At 43.1% G+C, this 25,088-nt stretch overlaps 2 protein-coding genes across 2 annotated transcripts; both read right to left on the bottom strand.

Moving 5' to 3' along the window:
- Window positions 1–34: 34 nt before the first annotated feature.
- On the bottom strand, window positions 35–4,085 carry aqp8a.2 (aquaporin 8a, tandem duplicate 2). The gene is made up of 5 exons (XM_038975316.1): window positions 3,826–4,085; window positions 3,390–3,516; window positions 2,869–3,083; window positions 2,464–2,598; window positions 35–77 (listed from the first exon to the last, which is right to left on the bottom strand). Exons 1-5 carry the CDS (start codon window positions 4,083–4,085, stop codon window positions 35–37), a joined length of 780 nt encoding a protein of 259 aa, XP_038831244.1.
- A 939-nt stretch (window positions 4,086–5,024) lies between these two features.
- Window positions 5,025–12,817, bottom strand: aqp8a.1 (aquaporin 8a, tandem duplicate 1). The gene is made up of 5 exons (XM_038975310.1): window positions 12,540–12,817; window positions 12,202–12,328; window positions 7,590–7,804; window positions 5,287–5,421; window positions 5,025–5,067 (listed from the first exon to the last, which is right to left on the bottom strand). Exons 1-5 carry the CDS (start codon window positions 12,815–12,817, stop codon window positions 5,025–5,027), a joined length of 798 nt encoding a protein of 265 aa, XP_038831238.1.
- Window positions 12,818–25,088: the final 12,271 nt, after the last annotated feature.

The following is a 25,088-nucleotide window of genomic DNA, read 5'->3' as shown; positions in this document are numbered from 1 at the left end:
TAAGTGACTTGCATAGGACATGTATAGTAGGATGTCACTTCATGATGATTCGTGTCTTCTCATCTCCAAGCACAAGTCTGGAAAAGAAAAGCGGGTCTTTTAGTCAAAATCACAACAGAAACTAGACACTGATAAAGATATCACACTAGCAACATAAGGTATTGTGGGGGGCGGCCAGGATGCCAAGACAACGACCAAGATCGACGACGACCACATACTCACATATTTTTGCTTAATATGATTAGCCTGCCTAATATGAATAGCTTGCCTAATTGCTTACACATAACTTAAAACCGTCTAATGTACAAAAGTGTTTATCCATAAATCCCGTTGACACAGATGTCAGTACAGAATTCTGGTTCTCAGGAACTGACAATCCAACCTTGAACTTGCTAAAATGCTGAACACCACTCTCTGTTCCGGACAACATGACAAAGTAGCAGAAGTCTAACGGTTGTTAGACAGTTCAACTTAAAGTTGTATCAGTGTCATATCTACAATGTCTTCAGAAAGTATTCATACCCCTTGACTTATTCCACATTTTGTTGTGTTACATCCTGCCTGACTTTAAAATGGATTACATTTATATTGTTTCTCTCACCCATCTACACACAATACCCCACAATGGCATAGTGAAAACATGTTTCTAGAAATTTTTGCAAATGTATTGAAATCTGAATGCAGAAATAACTAATTTACATAACTATTCACACCCATGAGTCAATAGTTTGTAGAAGCACCTTTGGCAGTGATTTTAGCTGTGAGTCTTTCTTTGTAAGTCTATAAGAGGTTTGCACACCTGGATTGTACAATATTTGCACATAGTTATTATTACAATTCTTCAAGCGCTGTCAAGTTGGTTGTTGATCATTGCTAGACAGCCATTTTCAAGTCTTGCCACAGATTTTTAAGCCAATTTAAGTCAAAACTGTAACCAGGCCACTCAAGAACATCCAATGTCATCTTGATAAGCAACTCCAGTGTATGTTTGGCCTTGTGTTAGAATTCTTCAATCTCTGTCAAGTTGGTTGTTGATCATTGCTAGACAGCAGACTTAACCAGGTTTTCCTCTAGGATTTTGCCTGTGCTTAGCTCTATCCCGTTTCTTTTTATTAAAAAAAAACCTCCCTAGTCCTTGCCGATGACAAGCATACCCATAATATGATGCAGCCACCACCATGCTTGAAAATATGAAAAGTGGTACTCAGTGTTGTGTTTGATTTGCCCCAAACATAACGCTTTGTATTCAGGGTATAAAGTTCATTTATTTGGCAAATTATTGGCAGTTTTACATTTGTGTCTGATTGCAAACAAGACACACATTTTGGATTTTTAAAATTCTGTACAGGCTTCCTTCTTTTCACTCTGTCATTTTGGTTAGTATTGTGGAGTAACTACAATGTTGTTGAACCATCCTCAGTTTTCTCCTATCACAGCCATTAAATTCTGAAACTGTTTTAAAGTCACCATTGGTCTCATGGTGAAATCCCTGAGTGGTTTCCTTCCTCTCCAGCAAATGAGTTAGAAAGGATGCCTGTATCTTTGTAGTGACTAGGTGTATTGATACACCATCCAAAGTGTAATTAATAACTTCACCATGCTCAAAGGGATATTCAATATCTTATATCTTTTTTTAAATTACTCATGTACCAATAGATGCCCTTTGCAGGCATTAGAAAACATCCCTGGTGTTTGTGGTTGAATCTGTGTTATAAATTCACTGCTCGATTGAGGGACCTTACAGGTAATTGTACTGTATGTGTGGGGTACAGAGATAAGGTAGTCATAAAAACATCGTGTTAAACACTATTATTGCACAAAGAGTGAGTCCATGCAACTTATTATGTGACTTGTTAAGCAAACATGTACTCCTAAACTTATTTAGGCTTGCCATAACAAAGGTGTGGCATGAGACATTTCAGCTTTTCATGTTTAATTCATTTGTAAAAATGTGTAAAAACATAATTCCACTTTGACATTATGGGGTATTGTGTGTAGGCCAGTAGTATAAAATCTCAATTTAATCCATTTTAAATTCAGGGTGTTTCACAACAAAATGTGGAAAAGTCAAGTGGTGTGAATACTTCCGGAAGGCACCGATTTTTATTAATTCAGAATGATTATATAGTCTTGAGACTCAGAAGCATATTTTGCCTTTTGGCCATTTGCGTTTTAGCCATGCTCTTTAGCCACCATGCTATTGGCCTTGGTCTTTTAGCCCCTGGTACTACTAGCCTTTGCAGTTTTACATAACCACCTGTATCCAGAAAGCTCTGTATTAAACTTTTTACCTTTACAAAGTCAACTTGCTACTGCAAAATTTGATCTATAGTATGCAGGATATCAAGTACATTGTAGAAGGATGTATATATTTATGTAAATGTATGGAATTTGAATAAAGAAAAAAACACATTACAGGTTTGAACATATTTTATGTGATGGCCTATCTACTGTATCTCTCACCTCACTAGGGCTGCTGCCAGTAGACCTCCTGCGATAGGACCAGCCCAGTAAACCCAATGGTAGGTCCAGTAGTTGGCCATTACCGCTGGCCCCAGAGCCCTGGCTGGGTTCAGACAGGTCCCAGACACATCCCCCCTGCACCAGCACACAGACAGGTTAAGTGCTTAAGTACTAATATCTAGGATAACAGTCAACGCCAACTTTAGAGCAATCAGAGATGCTGTTTGGTAAAGGGGATATTATCTGGCACATGATACAAACTTGGCAATGTGAGTGAAACTGACTATTGGTGAATTCTGAGCATGTGGGTATTGCAATAGTCTAGAATTCTTAGGGCAGGCTTAAAAATGTAATATTGTATTCTTAAATATTGTACAATTCAATAAATATCTTCTCTCAACTCACCCTGCCAGAATGTTGATGATGACAGTACAGCCTACCAGGAAAGGCACCATTGGGCTTTTGCTCTTTGCATTGACCGCCCCTAGCAATACTACCATGGAAACCAGGCACGTCATGGCGATCTCTCCAAATATGGCTCCCGCCAGCTGGTCCTCTGATTTGAGGATAGTAAACGCAGCTCCGGTGGCGTTGGCATAGTTCTCCTTCGATGTCATCATCTGAGGGACAGTATACATCAGTCAACTGCTGACCTGCATATTGCAGGAGGTAAGCACAGCAGTACACCACTTCACATTAGTGACAAATGTATTCATAAAAGCTCTAGGCCTATACAAATAATTGATTGATTGATTTTCTTAACTTTATAAGAATGCCTTTCCATGACTTTGTCCCCAGGCTCAATGAGAGCCGGCTGGTGGAAGAGATGAACCTTTCCACTATAGAATTAGAAGCTGTTCCCCATTTGTACCACTGTACCTGTTCATTAGAGGTTACCGCAGGTGAACATTAATAACTCAACTGACCTTTGACATGGCAGCTCCCAGCACCCCTCCTAATAACTGGCTGATAAGGTATGGGACAACCATGAACAGTTTCATGCCGCCACACAGGTAGATGGCAATGGTGAAGGGAGGGTTGAAATGGGATCCACTGCATGAAAAGAAGGATCTAGTAAGCTGCATTAAAATAAAAGCCTACACACTGATTTAACTATTCAAATTCAATTGTATTAAATAATTTGCTTCTATAACAAACTATTTTTCATACATATATTTTTTCAGATAATTTTTATTCCAAAATACATTTCATTCCAATTTATATCTTGAGAAAATAAGAAATAGTTATCTGCACAGTAGACCATTAGCTTGCTGCAGGCAAAGCTTTAAGTTGCAAGAAAAAAGCCAGGTGAGGTAAGATCACACAGTTAAGATCAACCAGAGCAGTACAGGTGAGTCCTACCTGATCTGATCCATGCATGCCACCATGACGGCCACAGCCAGGCCATGGACCAGCGCCGGCTGTACCCTGCCTGCAGACTCAACGTTCTCGATGACCGACACACACCCGATGAAGACGAAGAACATGGTTCCCACCACCTCTGCCAGGCAGGGTTGGATGATGCGCTCAAACATGTTGGGAGGCCGAACCGGGGGAGGCTTCTTGGTGCCACTCATCAGAGTCGAGTGTCCCTCGTCCAGCTCCATTTTCTCAACTCCCATTGTGTCTGTCTGGACCTCAAGAGTAAATCTGACTGTCCGTCTGACTGCCTAGTTGAAGTGTCTGAGATACAAGTGAGCGACATATGATAGTGTCTTGACAATTTATAATCACTGGCGTTCTATATTGATATTGCCTCATTGTTTGACCCACTGGCCATAAACCTTGGCAGGGCAATTAATAGACATATTTTATTCTGCTCCTTGACCTCATTCTGATAGAGGCTGTTCATACCAGTTCAACAAAGGACTTCTTAGCCTGAAGTGTGCCCAACAGCTTTACAAGACAGCATGAGGGGGAGGCAATGTCATATTCATGCCTTGCAAATCGATAAGGGTAAACTTCAATTGCTAAGTTGGCTAAGGCTACCAGAGGCTAGAAGTGTCTTGATAAAGGTCACTATTTCACAATCTGAAAGTTAAATGGGAGGACATTGACAAGGTCACCTACTCACAATGCTTTCTATATTGACATATTTTACATTTGAGACACTGTCATAGACAGGGATGCATTTATTGTCAATAAATTATATATATATGCATGCAAGTTGAAGTGTGATTTGACCAAATTTAGTCAGTGAGTTCAATGCCTCTGTTGAGTTCTGGAAGTTATTACACCACCTATCATGTAATAAAATAGTCATAAACTATTCATGTTTTCCTTTTAAGAACTTTGAACCAAACATATCAACAATGATTGATGGACTGAATGGCCAGAAGTGATCATAGGTTTGAATGTAATGTGTTTATGCAAACAGTTTTTGTTTTATAGTTCACTACAGTTCAATATAATATGATGTGTAAGACAAGATGGGAACTGCAAATGTTCTGCAAGCTATAGAGGGCAATACAATACTTGGGAAGACAATGACATTGTTTTAGTAAAAAAAAGCATGGCAAAGACGTTGTCAAAAAGGTTCCCATTGCTCCGAGGCGGCACATTTACTTCAGAACAAGACGAGTTTTCTGGTCTCCCAACAACAATCTGTGTACAAAAATCAGAATGAAATAATAGTAAACAATACATGAATTACAATGCGACGAAGAAATATTCTCCTAGTGACTGTATACAGTATGACTATAACATGCTGAAACCGTATGGAAATGCAGTGCCATTTTAGTGCCTATTTTAGGCAATAATCTATGGCCTAAGGGTAATACAATCTATAAATGGGTAATGAAAGCTGGGCGTGCTGTATCCTACCTGACCAAGCTTCCAGTGATAAGGGCCCCTGCCATCGGTCCCACCCAGTAGATCCAGTGGTACTCCCAGTAGTTAGCTACCACTGCAGGGCCAAACGCCCGCGCTGGGTTCATACACCCTCCAGATGCTGACCCTCTGAAAGACCAATGGGACAAACACATCTGGTTACTATATTGATAGAACAATGCATTACATTAGATCAATTCATGTATTAATAGAATGAATCATTATCAGGCAGGCAGTGATGTCAATGGCAATGCCCTCTTTGTTTCTGCTGTGACATTTCTTGTTGTCGATAACAACAAATAGCACAGCAGAAATAGTATTGAAACTGTTCTGCTGTGAACACTTGTCATTTCAAAACACCATTCATCACAAAACCATTTGATGTTGCAAATTATTTTAATGGTTACTTCATTGCCAAAGTGTGCAAACTTAGGCAGGAATAGCCATAAACAAACAGTGAGCAATCGTACTCATGTATCAAAAAACAAATAATGAAAGAAAAGCATTGCAAGTTAGAATTCTATAAAGTTAGTGTGGGAGATTATTGTTGTCGATAAATAATGACAAACCTCCTGGCATTGCCAACAGATGGAAAGCTACTGAGGATGGTAGCTGACTCTATAGCCTCTCCCATTTGTCATATCTTTAATCTGAACCTAGAGGAAAGTCTTTGTCCTCAGGTCTAGATAGGTCTGGAGGGAAGCCAAAGTCATTCCGCTACCCAATAGTGGTAAACCGGCCTTTACTGGTTCTAACAGCAGACCTATCAGCTTGCTGTCAGCTCTTAGCAAACTGTTGGAAAAAAAGGTGTTTGACCAAATACAATACTACTTCTCTGTAAACAAATTAACAACAGACTTTCAGCATGCGTATAGAGAAAAGCACTCAACATGTACTGCACTGACACAAATGACTGATGATTGGTTGAAAGAAATTGATAATAAGAAGATTGTGGAAGTTGTACTGTTAGATTCCTGTACAGCATTTGATATTATTGATCATAACCTGTTGTTGAGAAAACTTGTATGCTATGTCTTTTTCAAATCTGCCATATCGTGGATTCAGAGCTATCTATCAAATAGAACTCAAACGGGTTTCTCTAATGGAAGCTGTGGTGTACTGCTGGGCAGTGCTCTAGGCCCTCTACTCTTTTCTATTTTTACCAATGACCTGCCACTGACATTGAATAAAGCATGTGTGTCCATGTATGCTGATGATTCAACCATATACGCATCAGCAACCAAAGCTAATGAAGTCACTGAAACCCTTAACAAAGAATTGCAGTCTGTTTTGGAATGTGTGGCCAGTAATAAACTGGTCCTCAACATCTCTAAAATCTCTAAGAGCATTGTATTTGTTACAAATCATTCCCTATGTTCTTAACCTTAGCTGAATCTGGTAATGAATGGTGTGGCTGTTGAACAAGTTTAGGAGACTAAATTACTTGCTGTTACCTTAGATTGTAAACTGTCATTGTCAAAACATATACTGTAGATTCAATGGTTGTAAAGATGGGGAGAGGTCTGTCCGTAATAGGCTCTAGTTTTATCTTTTCTTGATTATTGTCCAGTCATATGTTCAAGTGCTGCAAAGAAAGACCTAGTTAAGCTGCAGCTGGCCCAGAACATGGCGGCACGTCTTGCTCTTCATTGTATTCAGAGGGCTAATATTCATACTATGCATGCCAGTCTCTCTTGGCTAAGAGTTGAGGAAAGACTGACTGCGTCACTTCTTGATTTTATAAGAAACATTAATTTGTTGGAAATTCCAAATTGTTTGCGTAGTCAACTTACACACAGCACTGACACAAACACTTACCCCACCAGACATGCCAACAGGGGTCTTTTCACAGTCCCCAGGTCCAGAACAAATTCAAGGAAACGTACAGTATTATACAGAGCCATGAGTGCATGGAACTCCCTTCCATCATATATAGCGCAAGTGGACAGCAAACCTAGTTTCAAAAACAAATAAAGCAATACCTCTCCTCCATGTGACCTACTTGCTGTGTGTATGTACTGATATGTATGTGGAACTGATAGATGCACACACACGCTACATGTTAATGCTTTTAAATATATGCAAATTGTAAAGTATTTTGTCTGTAATGTCTTTTTCGTTATATGTCGGACCCCAGTAAGACTAGCTGTCACCATTGGCGTCAGCTAACGGTGATCCTATTCAATCTAAATCTAAACCATCTATCATGACAATGCATTACATAGGCCTCAAGTGTTTCCAAACCATCTGTATCTATTGACATTCATGGGTCTCCATAGATTTTCCTCAGCCCTTACCCAGCCAGTATGTTAGCAGTCACAGTGAGCCCGATGCAGAGTGGGGCCAGTGGGGTACGGGTCCTGCCGTTCACAGCCCCCATACAGACCACTAGGGACAGGAAGAGGGTCATGACTATCTCTGCTACGGTGGCACTGCCGATCGCTCCGCTGGTTTTAACCACGTTGAACACTCCCCCTGCTGCACTGGCATAGCTGATGATGGAGGATGCTGCCTGAGGAATATCACAACATCTGTACAATTAGATTGGGATTACATTGGGTTATATTTCCTTTTATTAAACACAATCTGAAGGTCTTTTGTTTCTTCATAGATCCGAATGCTTTTGAAAAATGATTAGGCCTATTTTAATATCCAAGCTGAACGAAGATGTACATCATTCACATGTTTTATTCCAAGAAAGCAGCATATGGAGACTGTTTCTCAAACAAGTTTGTTTGCTATCGTTCGAATCAGAGTTTGATTATTTGCTACATTGTGTTTTGGTCATTTGGTCCAGTTGGTTTCACATTGCCAAATGTCAAACAAACTACAATATGTAGGCTATACAAAACTATGTGTGATGCAAGTCATTTGTTTATTGGACAGAAATGCTCACGTTAAATCCATCTATGATCATATGGAGCAACACGTTTGTGTCCCAATCTTCATATTGCATTTGCTTTGTAACATGAGCGATAGCTGCTCTATAATACCTGCCAAGTGCAGTGAATAGGGGATACTGGGGCGGGTTCTCTTATCATTGGTTGGTACTAACTTAGCCTATTACTCCAATCTAGAGGTGCTCTGTAACCTAGTCATTTTAGAATTAATGTGTGCGACTTATTTGCAAGAGGTCATCTGGTCAATTCATATTAGCATATCTAAATATTGAGGAGCAGGGATTCTGTGTTTTTATATGAGCTGAAAGTAAAACATACATGTCTTGATGTTTTAATTGTTTGAATTATAGGAGTAGGCTATCCTTGAACAATTCATTTATATTGTTGAAAAGAGGAAAGGAAGAGCTATAGCTAGACTATTTCAAACTGATTTCTAAATTGTTGCTAGGATAAGCCATGTGGAAATTAGCATCATAGGCCATACCAGAGGAAGATGTTTTGGGGTGGAGGTCCTGACATTTTTTTGCTGGCGGGGGGGGGGGGGGGGATTTGCATTGCTACTAACAAAATGTTTCAGAGATACACTTCAAAAGTATGTGGACACCTGCTCGTCGAGCATCTCATTCCAAAGTCATGGGCATTAATATGGAGTTGGTCCCCACTTTGCTGCTAGAACAGCCTCCACTCTTCTGGGAAGGCTTTCCACTAGGTGTTAGAACATTGCTGCGGGGACTAGCTTCCATTCACCGACTAGAGCATTAGTGAGGTCAGGCAATGACGTTGGGCAATTAGTCCTGGCTCGCAGTCGGCATTCCAATTGGGGTTGAGGTCAGGGCTCTGTGCAGGCCAGTCAAGTTCTTCCACACCGATCTCGACAAACCGTTTGTGTATGGACCTCGATTTGTGCACAGGGGCATTGTCATGATGAAACAGGAAAGGGCCTTCCCCAAACTTTTGCCATAAAGTTGGAAACACACAATTGTCGAGAATGTCATTGTATGCTGTAGCGTTAAGATTTCCCTTCACTGGAACTAAGGGGCATAGCCTGAACCATGAAGCGTGATTCATTACTCCAGAGAACACATTTTTCACTGCTCCAGAGTCCACTACCACTTCGCGGCTGACCCGTTGTTGCTCTTTGACGTTTCCACTTCACAATAACAGCACTTACAGTTGACGGGGCAGCTCTAGCAGGGCAGAAATTTGGCTAACTGATTTTTTGGAAATGTGGCATCCTATGACAGTGCCACGTTGAAAGTCACTGAGCTCTTCAGTGCGGGCCATTCTACTGCCAATGTTTGTCTATGGAGATTGCATGTCTGTGTGCTCGATTTTATACCCTTGTCAGCAACGGGTGTGGCTGAAAGAGCCAAATCCACTCATTTGAAGGCGTGTCCACATACCTTTGTCCATTTAGTGTATCAACCCACTGGGCACAGACGTCAATTCAACATCTATTCCACGTTGGTTCAAAGTAATTTCAGTCAAATGATGTGGAAACAACTTTGAGTCAACCAGTGTGTGCCCAGTGGGAAGTTATGATATTGCATGCATGCTTACAAGGAACCCAAACCGGCTGCGCGCGTCCTCCATCATGCATAAATGTATTTTGTCCCCCCACACCAAACGCGATCACGACACGCAGGTTAAAATATCAAAACAAACTCTGAACCAATTACATTAATTTGGGGACAGGTCGAAAAGCATTAAATATTTATGGCAATTTAGCTAGCTAGCTTGCACTTGCTAGCTAATTTGTCCTATTTAGCTAGCTTGCTGTTTCTAGCTAATTTGTCCTGGGATATAAACATTGATTTGTTATTTTACCTGAAATGCACAAAGTCCTCTACTCCGACAATTAATCCACACATAAAATGGTCAACCGAATCGTTTCTAGTCATCTCTCCTCCTTCTAGGCTTTTTCTTCTCTTGACTTTATATTGCGGTTGGCAACTTTCATAAATTAGGTGCATTACCGCCACTGACCTCGTTCGTCTTTCAGTCACCCACGTGGGTATAACCAATGAGGGGATGGCACATGGGTACCTTCTTCTATAAACCAATGAGGAGATGGGAGAGGCAGGACCTGCAGCGCAATCTGCGTCACAAATAGAACTGACTTCTATTTTAGCCCTTGGCAACGCAGATGCTCGTTGGCGCGCATGAGCAGTGTGGGTGCAATAATTGAATAATATAGATTTCAAAATCTATTTTGCAACGCGAGCGGTGTAGTCAGCCTGTTACAGCCAAACAACCAATAGCTTACTGTCCGGACTGCGTTCTCACTTGCAGCAAACTGCACCAAGGTACCAATGGAATCGGGACCGAGACTATACTTTTATGCGAACCACAGTGCGTTTCAACTCGGCACACATCATTTTAACGTGAATAGTTTTGTAATATTTAGTTGAGTCGTTGATCAATGAGATTCCAACCTATATTCACCCACTCAAAAAGACAGCCACAAGTTAGTTATCATTATGCTTTCAACCATCTAAAAGCTGTGTTACAGCCTGAATTAAAAATGTATTAAATAGATTTTTTCAAATGTATTGAAAATTAAATACAGAAATATCTCAGGAACATTCAATGTCTTCTTGGTAAGCAACTCCAGTGTAGATTTGGCCTTGTGTTTTAGGTTAATGCCCGGCTGAAAGGGGAATTTGTCTCCCAGTATCTCTTGGAAAGCAGACTGAACCAGATTTTCCTCCCTGTGCTTAGCTCTATTCCGTTTTATCCTAAAAAAAAACACCCTAGTCCTTGCCAATGACAAGCACACCCATAACATGATGCAGCCAACACCATGCTTGAAAATATGATTTGGACTCAGTGATGAGTTGGACTCAGTGATGTGTTGTGTTGAATTTGCCCCAAATATAACACTTTGTATTCAGGACATATTTCTTTGACACATTTTTTGCAGTTTTATTTTTGCGCCTTATTGCAAAAATGATGCATGTTTTGGAGTATTTTTATTCTGTACAGCCATTCTTCTTTTCACTCTGTCATTTAGGTTAGTATTGTGGAGTAATTACAATGTTGTTGATGCATCCTCAGTTTTCTCCTATAACAGCCATTATTAAACTATGTAACTGTTTAAAGTCACCATTGGTCTCATGGTGAAATCCCTGAGCGGTTTCTTTCCTCTCCGGCAACCGAGTTAGGAAGGGCGCCTGCATTTTGTAGTGACTGGGTGTATTGATACACCATCTAAAGTGTAATGAATAACTTCATCATGCTCAAAAGTGCGTTCAATGTCATTTATTTTGTCATTTTACCCATCTACCAATAGGTGCCCTTCTTTGCGAAGAATTGGAAAACATCCCTGGCGTTTGTGGTTGAGTCTGTATTTGAAATTCCCTGCTCGACTCTGGGACACTACAGATAATTGTCTGTGTGGGGTACAGAGATGAGGTAGTCATAAAAAAAAAGTTAAAAAGTGTGAATACTTTCTGAAGGAACTGTACTGTATTACAAAAGTAATATTGAATTGTGTTTGGTTGACAACACAACCAAATATCAACATTATAAGGAGATGTATCTTCTGCTTGGATAGTTCCTTCTGTGCCACTGACTCAGTCTGGCTTTAATTCCAGTTTGTCTACAAATTAATAACTGATATGATGGATTCATGTCTCCATCGCAACCAAAAATCCAGAGAACAGAACAAAATCAAATCAAAATTTCATTGCACTTTAAATAAAGTTTGATTTGATTTATTCCTATTCTTTAATTTAGATTTTTGGTTTTGATGGAGACGTGAATCCTGAAAACAACAGTTCATCTTGATTACTTTTTTCAAAACCAATGTATTTTCCACGTAGATTCCGTGTCACAATACATTGACAAATTGCGTTGAAACAACATTGATTCAACCAGTTTGTGCCCGGTGGGTTATTTGGTGCACACCCGAGTACGGTTAGTGTTCCCACCTGTCCAATCTAACCAAATTTAGGGGTTAATCGCTCCAGAGTTCGGAAAAAAAAACTTGATGTGAAAGCCCCCTTACCTTTGCCAAGCCAGCCCCAATCATTCCCCCCACCATCTGGGAGAGTATATACGGCCCCAGTAGGATTACGTCCAGTCCTCCACTGATGCACACACTCACAGACACAGCTGGGTTGAAGTGGCCACCACTGGATTCAGAAAGAATTAGGAGGTGTAAAATCACATTGAAAAAATGTAAAACATTGATAAAAGAGATTCATACACGTGTAACAGCTGTAAATCTCAAGTCATGTGAACAACATTCTATTTTAGCCCAATGTTGAAATCATTCATAAAAACATCCTAATACTTTCTGACCTGGGAGGAGGGAGATGTTAACAGGTGTCAGCATGTCCTCACCTGATCTCTCCCAGCACAGCGATAACAATCCCCAGCGCCAGCCCATGAGCCAGAGCAGGCTGGAGGCTCCCCGGAACGCCGGCATTCTCAATAACAGACCCGCATCCCACGAAGATGAAAAGGGCGCATCCCACCACCTCAGCCAAGCACGGTTGGATATATCTCTCAAAGGTGGTAACTATCTTTCTGGAGTTGAAAACCTCTGAACCTGGCCCTGACTCGACAGTGTCAGTCCCAGCCACGGTGAAGAGCTCTGTCTTTGACTCTTTCACGGACATGTTGCTCAGCTGACTCCTGCTGCTCTCTGTGTGTCACTTACACCTGCTCTGTTAAGTGGTCAGCCAGAGCATGATATATGCCGTGATAAAAGTGCAGACTGTCACACCCTAGCCTTAGTTATCTTTGTTTTCTTTATTATTTTTGTTAGGTCAGGGTGTGACATGGGGGAGGTTTGTGTTTGGGTGATTATATGGTTAAGGGGTTGTTGGGTTTTGTGTGTGTGGTTTTGTGTTGAGTGAATATGTCTAGGTATGTCTATGGTTTAGTGAGGGTTTCTAGGTATGTCTATGGTTGCCTGAGTGGTTTCTCAATCAGAGACAGATGTCTTTCATTTGTCTCTGATTGGGAGCCATATTTTAGGCGGCCATAGGCATCATGTGTTTGTTGGGTCATTGTCTTAGTCTGGGTCTAGGTCTGTGTCAAGTTTGCATGTTTTGCATTTAGTCGGTTTTAGTTTCACGGTCTTCGATTTGTTGTTTTGCTTCGTTTGGTCATCTCCTTAATAAAGAGAAGATGCATTCTTTACACGCTGCGCCTTGGTCCTCTCTCTCTCCCATGGTCGATCGTGACAGAATGACCCAACCATTCAGGACCAAGCAGTGTGAAAGGAGGGAACCAGAGCCAGTGGTTCGGAGATTGGAGGTGAGCAATGGGATTGATACAGAGACTGTTAAGGATTTATTGAGGAGTTTGGAGGACAGTGAAAGGAGGGAGCTGCTGTGTTGGTGCGTGAGGCACGACATCCACCCGACAGAGCGTGTGCGGGAGGTGATGTTACCTGAGTCAGTTCTCCATGCTCGTCCTGAGTTGCGTGCTAACCGTCTAGGAATGACAGTTCCACGAACTAGGTCTCCTGTGTGCCTCCCTAGTCCTGCTCCTCCTGTAGCACCTTCCCGCTCCAGCTCGGTACCCCCAGTTCCGGCACCACGCTCTAGGCCTAATGTGCTTATCCAGGGTCCAGTATGCCCTGTTTCATCTCCCCGCACTAGCCTTCAGGTGCGTGTTCCCAGCCCGGTACCTCCAGTTCCGGCACCACGCACCAGGCCTATAGTGCGTCTCAGCCGGCCAGAGCTGCCAGTCTGCCCCGAGTCGTCAGAGCTGCCAGTCTGCCTCGAGCCGTCAGAGCTGCCAGTCTGCCCCGAGTCGTCAGAGCTGCCAGTCTGCCCCGAGTCATCTGAGCCATCCGTCTACCCAGCGCCATCTGAGCCATCCGTCTACCCAGCGCCATCTGAGCCATCCGTCAACCCAGCGCCATCTGAGCCATCCGTCAACCCAGCGCCATCTGAGCCATCCGTCAACCCAGCGCCATCTGAGCCATCCGTCAACCCAGCGCCATCTGAGCCATCCGTCTACCCAGCGCCTTCTGAGCCATCTGTCTGCCCAGCGCCTTCTGAGCCATCCGTCTGCCACGAGCCATTAGAGCCGCCCGTCTGTCCCGAGCCATTAGAGCCGTCCGTCAGTCAGGAGCTGCCAGAGCCGCCAGCCAGTCAGGAGCTGCCAGAGACGCCAGCCAGTCAGGAGCTGCCAGAGACGCCAGCCAGTCAGGAGCTGCCAGAGACGCCAGCCAGTCAGGAGCTGCCAGAGACGCCAGCCAGTCAGGAGCTGCCAGAGACGCCAGCCAGTCAGGAGCTGCCAGAGCTGCCCTACAGTCATGAGCTGCCCTACAGTCATGAGCTGCCCTACAGTCATGAGCTGCCCTACAGTCATGAGCTGCCTTAAAGTCATGAGCTGCCCTACAGTCATGAGCTGCCCTACAGTCATGAGCTGCCCTACAGTCATGAGCTGCCCTACAGTCATGAGCTGCCCTACAGTCATGAGCTGCCCTACAGTCATGAGCTGCCCTACAGTCATGAGCTGCCTTACAGTCATGAGCTGCCCTACAGTCATGAGCTGCCCTACAGTCATGAGCTGCCCTACAGTCATGAGCTGCCCTACAGTCATGAGCTGCCCTACAGTCATGAGCTGCCCTACAGTCATGAGCTGCCCTACAGTCATGAGCTGCCACCCAGTCATGAGCTGCCACCCAGTCATGAGCTGCCACCCAGTCCGGAGCTGCCACCCAGTCCGGACCTGCCGGAGTCCCTCAGCCCGGACCTGCCGGAGTCCCTCAGCCCGGACCTGCCGGAGTCCCTCAGCCCGGACCTGCCGGAGTCCCTCAGCCCGGACCTGCCGGAGTCCCTCAGCCCGGACCTGCCGGAGTCCCTCAGCCCGGACCTGCCGGAGTCCCTCAGCCAGGACCTGCCAGAGTCGCCCGCCAGGACCTGCCAGAGTCGCCCGCCAGCCATGATCAGCCAGAGTCGCCCGCCAGCCATGATCAGCCAGAGTCGCCCGCCAGCCATGATCAGCCAGAGTCGCCCGCCAGCCATGATCAGCCAGAGTCGCCCGCCAGCCATGATCAGCCAGAGTCGCCCGCCAGCCATGATCAGCCAGAGTCGCCCGCCAGCCATGATCAGCCAGAGTCGCCCGCCAGCCATGATCAGCCAGAGTCGCCCGCCAGCCATGATCAGCCAGAGTCGCCCGCCAGCCATGATCAGCCAGAGTCGCCCGCCAGCCATGATCAGCCAGAGTCGCCCGCCAGCCATGATCAGCCAGAGTCGCCCGCCAGCCATGATCAGCCAGAGTCGCCCGCCAGCCATGATCAGCCAGAGTCGCCCGCCAGCCATGATCAGCCAGAGTCGCCCGCCAGCCATGATCAGCCAGAGTCGCCCGCCAGCCATGATCAGCCAGAGTCGCCCGCCAGCCATGATCAGCCAGAGTCGCCCGCCAGCCATGATCAGCCAGAGTCGCCCGCCAGCCATGATCAGCCAGAGTCGCCCGCCAGCCATGATCAGCCAGAGTCGCCCGCCAGCCATGATCAGCCAGAGTCGCCCGCCAGCCAGGATCGGCTGAATCCGCCATTCAGCCAGGATCTACCAGAGACACCGAAGCGGAGATCGACTATGGTGGAGTGGGGGCCACGTCCTGCACCCGAGCCGCCGCCATATTAAGGCCTACCCCGGATCCTCCCCTAGACTTTATGTTGGTGCGCCCGGTGTTCGCACCTTAAGGGGGGGGTTATGTCACACCCTAGCCTTAGTTATCTTTGTTTTCTTTATTATTTTTGTTAGGTCAGGGTGTGACATGGGGGAGGTTTGTGTTTGGGTGATTATATGGTTAAGGGGTTGTTGGGTTTTGTGTGTGTGGTTTTGTGTTGAGTGAATATGTCTAGGTATGTCTATGGTTTAGTGAGGGTTTCTAGGTATGTCTATGGTTGCCTGAGTGGTTTCTCAATCAGAGACAGATGTCTTTCATTTGTCTCTGATTGGGAGCCATATTTTAGGCGGCCATAGGCATCATGTGTTTGTTGGGTCATTGTCTTAGTCTGGGTCTAGGTCTGTGTCAAGTTTGCATGTTTTGCATTTAGTCGGTTTTAGTTTCACGGTCTTCGATTTGTTGTTTTGCTTCGTTTGGTCATCTCCTTAATAAAGAGAAGATGCATTCTTTACACGCTGCGCCTTGGTCCTCTCTCTCTCCCATGGTCGATCGTGACACAGACAGGAGAGGCAGGACCGTCATATTGGGGTGGTCTCAGGATATGTGTGGGAGCATTCATATCGCCACCTCCCCTTATTGTGGTGGCATGTTTTGGCACACATCCCCATTTCTGGGTATAGTAATAGCCGTAGTGTTAGTGGTTATTGTAGTGGATGAAGCATTGATGATGGAAAGACGAGGATTAGCTTATCAGGGTAACACAGCGGTAATAAATTGTGTTCATAATTAGCCTAGTATGTAGGCATAGCTGCTAAAGAACAATATAAAGTGCGTTGAATTGTCCTACTTGCCTACTTAAAGGGGCAATCTGTTGTTGCTACATCTATTTTGGACGTATAAATTAATGATATATACCCATCGATTTTTGATGAATATAACTTACAAATGCCTCATGAGCTTAGTTCAACTGAAGTACCCCATCAGAACCCAACATACAAGCCTGTTTTACTCCAATGTTTGTAAACAAAGTAAATCTTAACAAACACTATATAGCCTCAAAACATGGTTAAAACTAAAATGTTGATATAATGGATGGTCAGTCCTTGCATCCATAGCTCTGTCTATGAATGGTTCTTCAGGCCAATCCCTTAGCTTTTTACTAAAGCAGAGGCAGGGAATCCTCTTTGTCATTCTTTCAATTAAGGACTCTAGCTTTAATAACTTTAAATAGGCCTAATAGAGGTTAATAAGCAAAAGTTATGTTGTAAGTATTCAAGGTCATTTAACATGTTCTCAGCAGCACTATCTACAGTGCCTTCAGAAAGTATTCACACCCCTTGACTTTATCCATATCTTGTTGTGTTACAGCCTGAATTTAAAATGCATTCAATTAAGATTTTTTTGTCACTGGCCTACACACAATACCCCATAATGTCAAAGTGGAATTAGATTTTTAACATGTTTACAAATTAATTTAAAATGAAAAGTTGAAATGTCTTGAGTCAAAATGTATTCAACCCCTTGTTATGGGCAAAAAAGCAGACATTGAATATTATTAATTACACTTTGGATGGCGTATCAATACACCCAGTCACTACAAAGATACAGGCATCCTTACTAACTCAGTTACTGGAGAGGAAGGAAACCGCTCAGGGATTTCACCATGAGTCCAATGGTGACTTTAAAACAGTTACAGAGTTTAATGGCTGTGAGGAAGGATCAACAACATTGCAGTTACTCCACATTACTAACTTAATTGACAGAATGAAAAGAAGGACAGCTGTACAGAATAAAAATATTTCAAAACATGCATCCTTTTTGCAACAAGGCACTAAAGTAATACTGCAAAACATTTTCACAAAGCAATTCAGTTTTTGTCCTGATACAAAGTGTTATGTTTGGGGCAAATGCAATATAACACATTACTTAGTGCCACTCTACATTTTTTCAAGCATAATAGTGGCTGCATCATGTTATGGATTCAGCTGCGATTTTAGCATGTAAATCTTGGTGGGGCAAACTCCCCAAAGCCACTACACAACACAACACTAAACAAGACAAGAATTGCACTATAATAGTGACAAACGGTGCCCACAAACTGTTAGGGCCTACATAAAGCTGTTCCCAACAGCAGTCCCAACACCTTACCACTACTACACCTGACTATCAGCGGAGCCTTGTCTGGCAGCAAAACAGTTCATTCAGCCCCATTTACTGCCTTTAAAAAAAGATAGCTGATTTGGCTGACTTGCTTAAACAAATGTGGTTTCTACTGACAATTGAGATGTACAAACTATGGCATAAGTGGATGACGAGCGGATAAGAGGAAATCCGCAATTTCGATTAAGACATTAATGAGCGAACTAGGAAGGACATTGTCAATATAACTATTTGTTCAGCACTTTGAAATGTACAGCGACAGAATTCAGAACACGGGCCGTTCTTACAGTATTCTCCCTGTACACCAAGTCAGAACCATAGGATAAATAAAGGGGGCAAATAAGCAGACAATGAAACTATTACAATATTCGATGATAGCATTTCTCTAAAACAGGCTATGGCTACATGTGTATCACCAAGTCAGAACAGTAGGCTAAATTATGAGGGAAAAGAGACCAAATTATTAGGGTGAGGCACATGGGCTACTAACAGCTTACTACACAACATACTCTTATGTATACTGTAGCTAAGAAAGTAATACTATCTCCCTGGCATATTACATAATTTATGCAGCAGCATAAAATACATTTTGGACTCACCTTGTTGTGCTGTGCTCACTTGAACAGGACAGTGGCAGGGCAGTCCTTTATTTATTTAACTAGGCAAGTAAGTCAAGAACAAATTCTTATTTACAATGATGGCCTACCCTGGACGACACTGGGCTAATTCTGCACCGCCCTATGGGACTCCCAATCACAGCCAAATGTGATGCAGCCTGGATTTGAACCAGGGACAGTAGTGCTGCCTTGCGCACTGAGATGCAGTGCCTTAGACCACTGCGCCACTCGGCTGGCATTCTGGCATTATCTGGATTTTTGGTGCTTTCAAGACAACTGGGAATTCTGAAAAAAACAAGGTCAAATCATGAAGACGTCAGTGATCTTCAAGTCTAAGCTATAGAAAGCGGCATGAATTGTCGACTTGCAATTCCGAGTTGGATGACCGTTCAAAACGTATTTTCCCAGTCAAAGCTAATTTTTTCCCGAGTTCCCAGTTGTCTTGAACCCCCTGAAGTCTGAGCTTTCCCAGTTCAGAGTTTCCAGTTGTTTTGAGCGCGGCAGAAGTCGTGCTGGATTTACAGCAAGGCCAATGTTGAATGTTTATCCCTTTTAAGCTTGGAAAAGAGACCCATAAACCCAGACTTGGACCAAACACCCACTCCACTGAATAGCAGGCTAGTGATTGCTTTACAATGCTTGCAGTTAGCCACTGATTCCTTCCAAACCAATCGTTGTTCAATTTGCAATTTCCAACTTGTTGTGTAATGTTTATGTCCAATATCTGATGAGCACCGATACATTTTACATATAATTTATCTTGATTATTTCCCTTCATGACAAGGATTGAAAGGATTTTCCAGTAGATTGTCGACTTGATTCATGATGATGACTGCTAGCTTGATCAGTCCAATCAAAGCTACTGTAGATATAACGTGACTTGACGTCATTTTATCTGTAGCTAATGACCTTGCGCCTTCACGGCAGCACCCAAGAGGCTTGAATTGTTGAGCTCTACCTGTAGATTTTGCGTTGATGTAGTGTCCCCATGAGTGACAGGACACTGAGCCAATCACGGCGCAACTAGAGCACATTACCAAAATCCCTACGCTTTGTATTTTCTGCTGGCTGCCCCACCACGACAGAAAGCACTGAGCTAGGCTGAAATACCTGCATTTTGGAGCTGTCTTACTCAAGAAAGCAAAAAAGAGACCAAGTGTGTATGCGGCTTTATTAACTCAATATTTTTTTTTACTGTACATTGTTTGCAAACTGTGACACGTAGTAATGCCAAAATAATTTTAGCTAAACAGGTGGGGCTCAAAACAGGTGGGGCTCTGCAATCTGAAAACAGTCTGCTTTCCACCAGACACTGGCAGGTTAATTCATCTTTCAGCAGGACAATAACCTAAAACACAAGGCCAAATTTACACTGAAGTTCCTTACCAAGAAGACATTGAAGGAGTGGCCGAGTTACAGTTTTGACTTAAATCTACTTGAAAATCTATGGCAGGACCTGAAAATCGTTGTCTAACAATGATGAACAACCAATTTGACAGAGCTTGAAGAATTTGAAAAAGAATGATGGGCAAATGAGACAGAAAAACTCACAGCTGTAATCGCTGCCAAAGGTGCTTCTACAAAGTATTGACTTATGGGTCTGAATACTTGTGTAAATTAAATATTCTGTATTTCGTTTTCAATAAATTTGCAAACATTTCTAAAAACATATTTTCAGTTTGTTGTTATAGGGTATTGTGTGCAGATAGGTGAAAAAAATATATCTAATCCATTTTTAATTCAGGCTGTACCACAAGGAAATGTGGAACAAGTCAAGGGGTATAAATACTTTCTGAAGGCACTGTATACAAAGTACACTGAGTGTACAAACATTAGGAACACCTGCTCTTTCCATGACATAGACTGACCAGGCGAATCCAGTTGAAGGCTATGATCCGTTATTTATATCACCTGTTAAATCCACTTCAATCAGTGTAGATGAAGGGGAGGAGACAGGTTAACAAAATGTTTAAGCCTTGAGACAATTGAGACATGTATGTGTGTAACTCATCCAGCGGTTGCTGATGAGTTATCAGCAATTGCGGGGCGGGTGAACAAACAGCTGACCCGCGCACCACTAGTGTGCATGTGTCTCTTCACAGTCCACGTTGCACCGTGTAGAATAGCGGACCCAGAGTAGCCAAGGGAGATGATAGGTGGGAATGAGGAGGTCCCGTGGTTGTAGAAAAATAGTACTTGATTTACTGCATTTACTGTTGATTTACTGTTGCTTCTGCACTGTTGACGTTGAGACTGGTGTTTTGCTATTTAATGAAGCTGCCAGTTGAGGACTTGCGAGGCATCTGTTTCTCAAACTAGACACTCTAATGTACTTGTGCTCTTGCTCAGTTGTGCACCGGGGCCTCCCATTCCTCTTTCTATTCTGGTTAGAGCCAGTTTGTGCTGTTCTGTGAAGGGAGTAGTACACAGCGTTGTACGAGATCTTCAGGTTCTTGGCAATTTCTCGCATGGAATAATAGCCTTCATTTCCCAGAACAAGAATAGACTGACGAGTTTCAGAAGAAAGTTCTTTGTTTCTGGCCATTTTGAGCCTGTAATCCGGTAACACAACGTGCCATTGGAACACAGGATTGATGGTTGCTGATAATGGGCCTCTGCGCGCCTTTATAGATATTCCATAAAAAATCTGCCGTTTCCAGCTACAATAGTCATTTACAACCCTAAAAATGTCTACACTGTATTACTGATCAATTTGATGTTATTTTAAATGGACAAAAAATGTGCTTTTCTTTCAAAAACAAGGACATTTCTAAGTGACCCCAAACTTTTGAATGGTAGTGTATGTTGATGTGCGTATATGCTGCTTTTTGAATATATTTAAGTGTAATGTTATGCCATTCATTCCTGTGGGGGGGTGGGAGTCCAGCTTTCAACTTACTCTTCAAAGTTGTAATAGCAGAATGCACAAGGTGCAATTTCCAAATTGTTTAGTGAATCATCAGTTTTCGTCTTGTCATGTTAGTCATAGCCCATGTCAGCTCAAGTTCTTTTGCTAGGTTTTTTAGCCCATAGATTTTGTTGTAATGTTTGAGTCACTCAAATATCACATGAAAACACATTAGACTTGGCAAAATGTATAGAATTTAAAGAAAATTTGCTTGAAAACTGCAACATTTTCTCTGTACCTCATAACAAAATGTGTAGAACTGCAGAAAATATGTTTTAAAAATGATCCGCCAACAAGAGTAGTGTGAGCAGTTTGTGTCATGAACAGTGTTTGTGCCCAAAGCTGGAAGTGGGGCCTGAGTGAAAAAGTTTGGGAACTATGTAACGGCTTTCGTCGTTGGAAGGAGAGGAGGACCAAAGCGCAGCGTGGTATGTATCCATATTTATTAGAATACTTCTTCAATACGAACAAAACAATAAACAAACGAAAACCAACGAAGCTACAGTCCTGAACTAGAGAACATAAAACACATGAACACACAAACAGGAACAATCACCCACAAACAAACAGTGAAAACAGGCTACCTTAATATGGTTCCCAATCAGAGACAACGTAAAACACCTGCCTCTGATTGAGAACCATATCAGGCCAATCAGACAAACCTAACCTAGAAACATAGAACATAGACTATACCCACCCAGCTCACGTCCTGACCAACTAAATAAAGACAAAACAAAGGAAATAAGGTCAGGAACGTGACAAACTACTGCTCTATATCCTATTGTTTTTGTTAATAGATTGTTTCTGTATTCTGATTTGGTTATTTGATGTGTGTTTCTGTTGGGTTTTAAAGAAGGAAATCAGAAGTCAGAATACAGAAAGGCATTTATAGTCGATCGCCAAACATTTCTGTAAAAAACCCAACAATAAAGCCTTGTGCTCCTTTTTTAAAATTTGTCTTGCACTGTTTGCCGTAGGTGCACCTGATTCAGCTGCCCTGCATGCCAGGTAGGCAAAGTGTTTTCATTTTTAACCATTTCATGTGTCTGAAGGTACAAACTCTGCCTTCCTGGCAGGCCCGGAGAGCAAATCAAGTGGTTCAGATTACCGTGTCTGTAGTAACGTAGCAGGTGTAAAAGAAAGCTACAGCAAAGTTGATACTGTGAGATTTCAAAATGTTTAAAACCATGACTAGAGAGAGACTATCAACAAACACAGCAAAGAGTTGTTGTTTTTATGAGTGAGTTCATGTTTAAGTTCTTACTCAGCACTCTTAACACTTTTTATTCAACACTTGCCATAAAATGCGTGTTCTTCCTACTTCCACTTGCGCTACAACAAGCACTGCAGCTGTAATGAATGAGTAGGAAAGTGTATCAATAGGCTTGCATTAGAATGATTAGCGGTTTGGTTCTTTGTGGTGCTACTCGAGTTTCACTATCAGCTGGTCAGTGTCAAGGGGGAGAGCGGAGAGAGGGAGAGTGGAGAGAAGTTTAGAGGCTGACCCTCAGTCTACTGCTCTCTAATTCCGCTGAGACTGACCATCAGATGCAGGCACCATCAGCCCAGTAAAATTAAAATGAAAAGCTAATTATTGAAATGTACTGTATGCTCACTCAGCTGTGCCATCCTGGAGCACGAGTACAGGACATTACAAGGCTGCTTCCTACATTTCTACAACAGCTGCCGGGGCTGACGCTGTCGTAGTCCATGTTGGGTCAAACAATATTAGGAGGGCTAACTCAGAACTGCTGAAAATGTGTTTTAAAGAATTGATTCTAGCTCTGAAAGATTTTAAAAAGTGGCCAATTATTTCAGGCCCGGGACCATCACTGGGCCTCGACTGTGAAAGATTCAGCAGGCTACTGGCACAATTGACTAAAAGACTATTGTAGCTCTTTTGGCATAACTTTCATAGATAACTTTGAGACCTTTAGGAAACAGAAGATGCTCTACAGGAATGACTGTGTCCATCCAAATCATCTTGGCTGCTGGACCTTGTTTACATTTCAAGGCTGCGTTGAGACAATGACTTATCAGTGACCCAAGCCCTGCTCAGATAATCCCTACCATTGTGTCACTGAGTTGTCGTAGTGCTGCTGCAAATGTCCATTGTCCCAGGGACATTGGCCGTCATAATGTAAGTAACCTAATTTATGTTCCTCTAACTCCCCCGAATGTCTCTGTCAATCCTACAGCTATTGTATGCAGTGATCATGCACCTTACGCCTCGATCACACCGATAGCATCATTGCATTTTGGTACACCAGAAGTACATTCATTTCTCACAGAACACTGTGTTTGCCTTGCAACATTACGTTGCAAATGCAGTTGCAGTGTGTTCTGTGTGGTGCATACGTTGGATTTATGGAACATATACATCAAACTGTATGCGTAGACAGCTTGATAGAAATGGTAGCAGAAGGTGAATGTTGACAATGACTTCCGGCGCCGACAGAGATGCCCGACAGAGATGGCCGCCTCGCTTCGCGTTCCTAGGAAACTATGCAGTATTTTGTTTTTTTACGTGTTATTTATTACATTGGTACCCCAGGTAATCTTAGGTTTCATTACATACAGTCGGGAGGAACTACTGGATATAAGAGCAACGTCAACTCACCATCATTACGACCAGGAATATGACTTTCCCGAAGCGGATCCTGTGTTTTGCCCACCACCCGGGACAATGGATCGGATCCCAGCCGGCGAACCAATACAACGACGCCGTAAAAGGGGCAGACGAAGCGATCTTCTGGTCAGGCTCCGGAGACGGGCACATCACGCACCGCTCCCGAGCATACTACTCGCCAATGTCCAGTCTCTTGACAACAAGGTTGATGAAATCCGAGCAAGGGTAGCATTCCAGAGAGACATCAGAGACTGTAACGTTCTTTGCTTCACGGAAACATGGCTCACTCGAGACACGCTATCAGAGTCGGTACAGCCAGCCCTTATGATTAACGAGACGTGGTGTGATCATAACAACATACAGGAACTCAAGTCCTTCTGTTCACCTGAGTTAGAATTCCTCACAATTGAATGTCGAACGCATTATCTACCAAGAGAATTCTCTTCGATTATAATCACAGCCGCATATATTCCCCCCCAAGCAGACACATCGATGGCCCTGAACAAACTTTATTTGACTCTATGTAAACTGGAAACCACATATCCTGAGGCTGCATTCATTGTAGCTGGGGATTTTAACAAGGCTAATCTGAAAACAAGACTCCCTAAATTCTATCAGCATATCGATTGTGCCACCAGGGCTGGTAAAACCCTGGATCATTGTTAATCTAACTTCCGCGACGCATATAAGGCCCTCCCCCGCCCTTCTTTTGGAGAAGCTGACCACGACTCCATTTTGTTGCTTCCAGCCTATAGACAGAAACTAAAACAGGAAGCTCCCGTTCTCAGGTCTGTTCAACGCTGGTCTGACCAATCTGATTCCACGCTTCAAGATTGCTTCGATCACGTGGATTGGGATATGTTCCGTATTGCGTCAAACAACAACATTGACGAATACGCTGATTCTTGTGAGCGAGTTCATTAGCAAGTGCATTGGCAATGTCATACCCACAGCAACTATTAAAACATTCCCCAACCAGGAAC

This window comes from Salvelinus namaycush, chromosome 35 (assembly GCF_016432855.1).
Source record: "Salvelinus namaycush isolate Seneca chromosome 35, SaNama_1.0, whole genome shotgun sequence".
In the NCBI taxonomy this organism is placed as follows: Eukaryota; Metazoa; Chordata; class Actinopteri; order Salmoniformes; family Salmonidae; genus Salvelinus; species Salvelinus namaycush.
The sequence above is the reverse complement of the archived record's forward strand: the minus strand, read 5'-3'. Positions and strand labels throughout refer to the sequence as shown.

Bases quoted from the DNA above. Each gene is read 5' to 3' on its own strand.
- aqp8a.2 (XM_038975316.1), bottom strand. From the start codon at position 4,085: ATGGGAGTTGAGAAAATGGAGCTGGACGAGGGACACTCGACTCTGATG. The intron at 2,599-2,868 runs GTGAGTTGAGAG...GTGCTGGTGCAG, and splicing joins ATCATCAACATTCTGGCAGG to GGGGGATGTGTCTGGGACCT. The intron at 78-2,463 runs GTGAGAGATACA...TTTCTTTTCCAG, and splicing joins CTGGCAGCAGCCCTAGTGAG to ACTTGTGCTTGGAGATGAGA.
- aqp8a.1 (XM_038975310.1), bottom strand. From the start codon at position 12,817: ATGTCCGTGAAAGAGTCAAAGACAGAGCTCTTCACCGTGGCTGGGACT. The intron at 5,422-7,589 runs GTAAGGGCTGAG...TTGGTCTTTCAG, and splicing joins ACTGCTAACATACTGGCTGG to AGGGTCAGCATCTGGAGGGT. The intron at 5,068-5,286 runs GTAGGATACAGC...TTTTGTACACAG, and splicing joins ATCACTGGAAGCTTGGTCAG to ATTGTTGTTGGGAGACCAGA.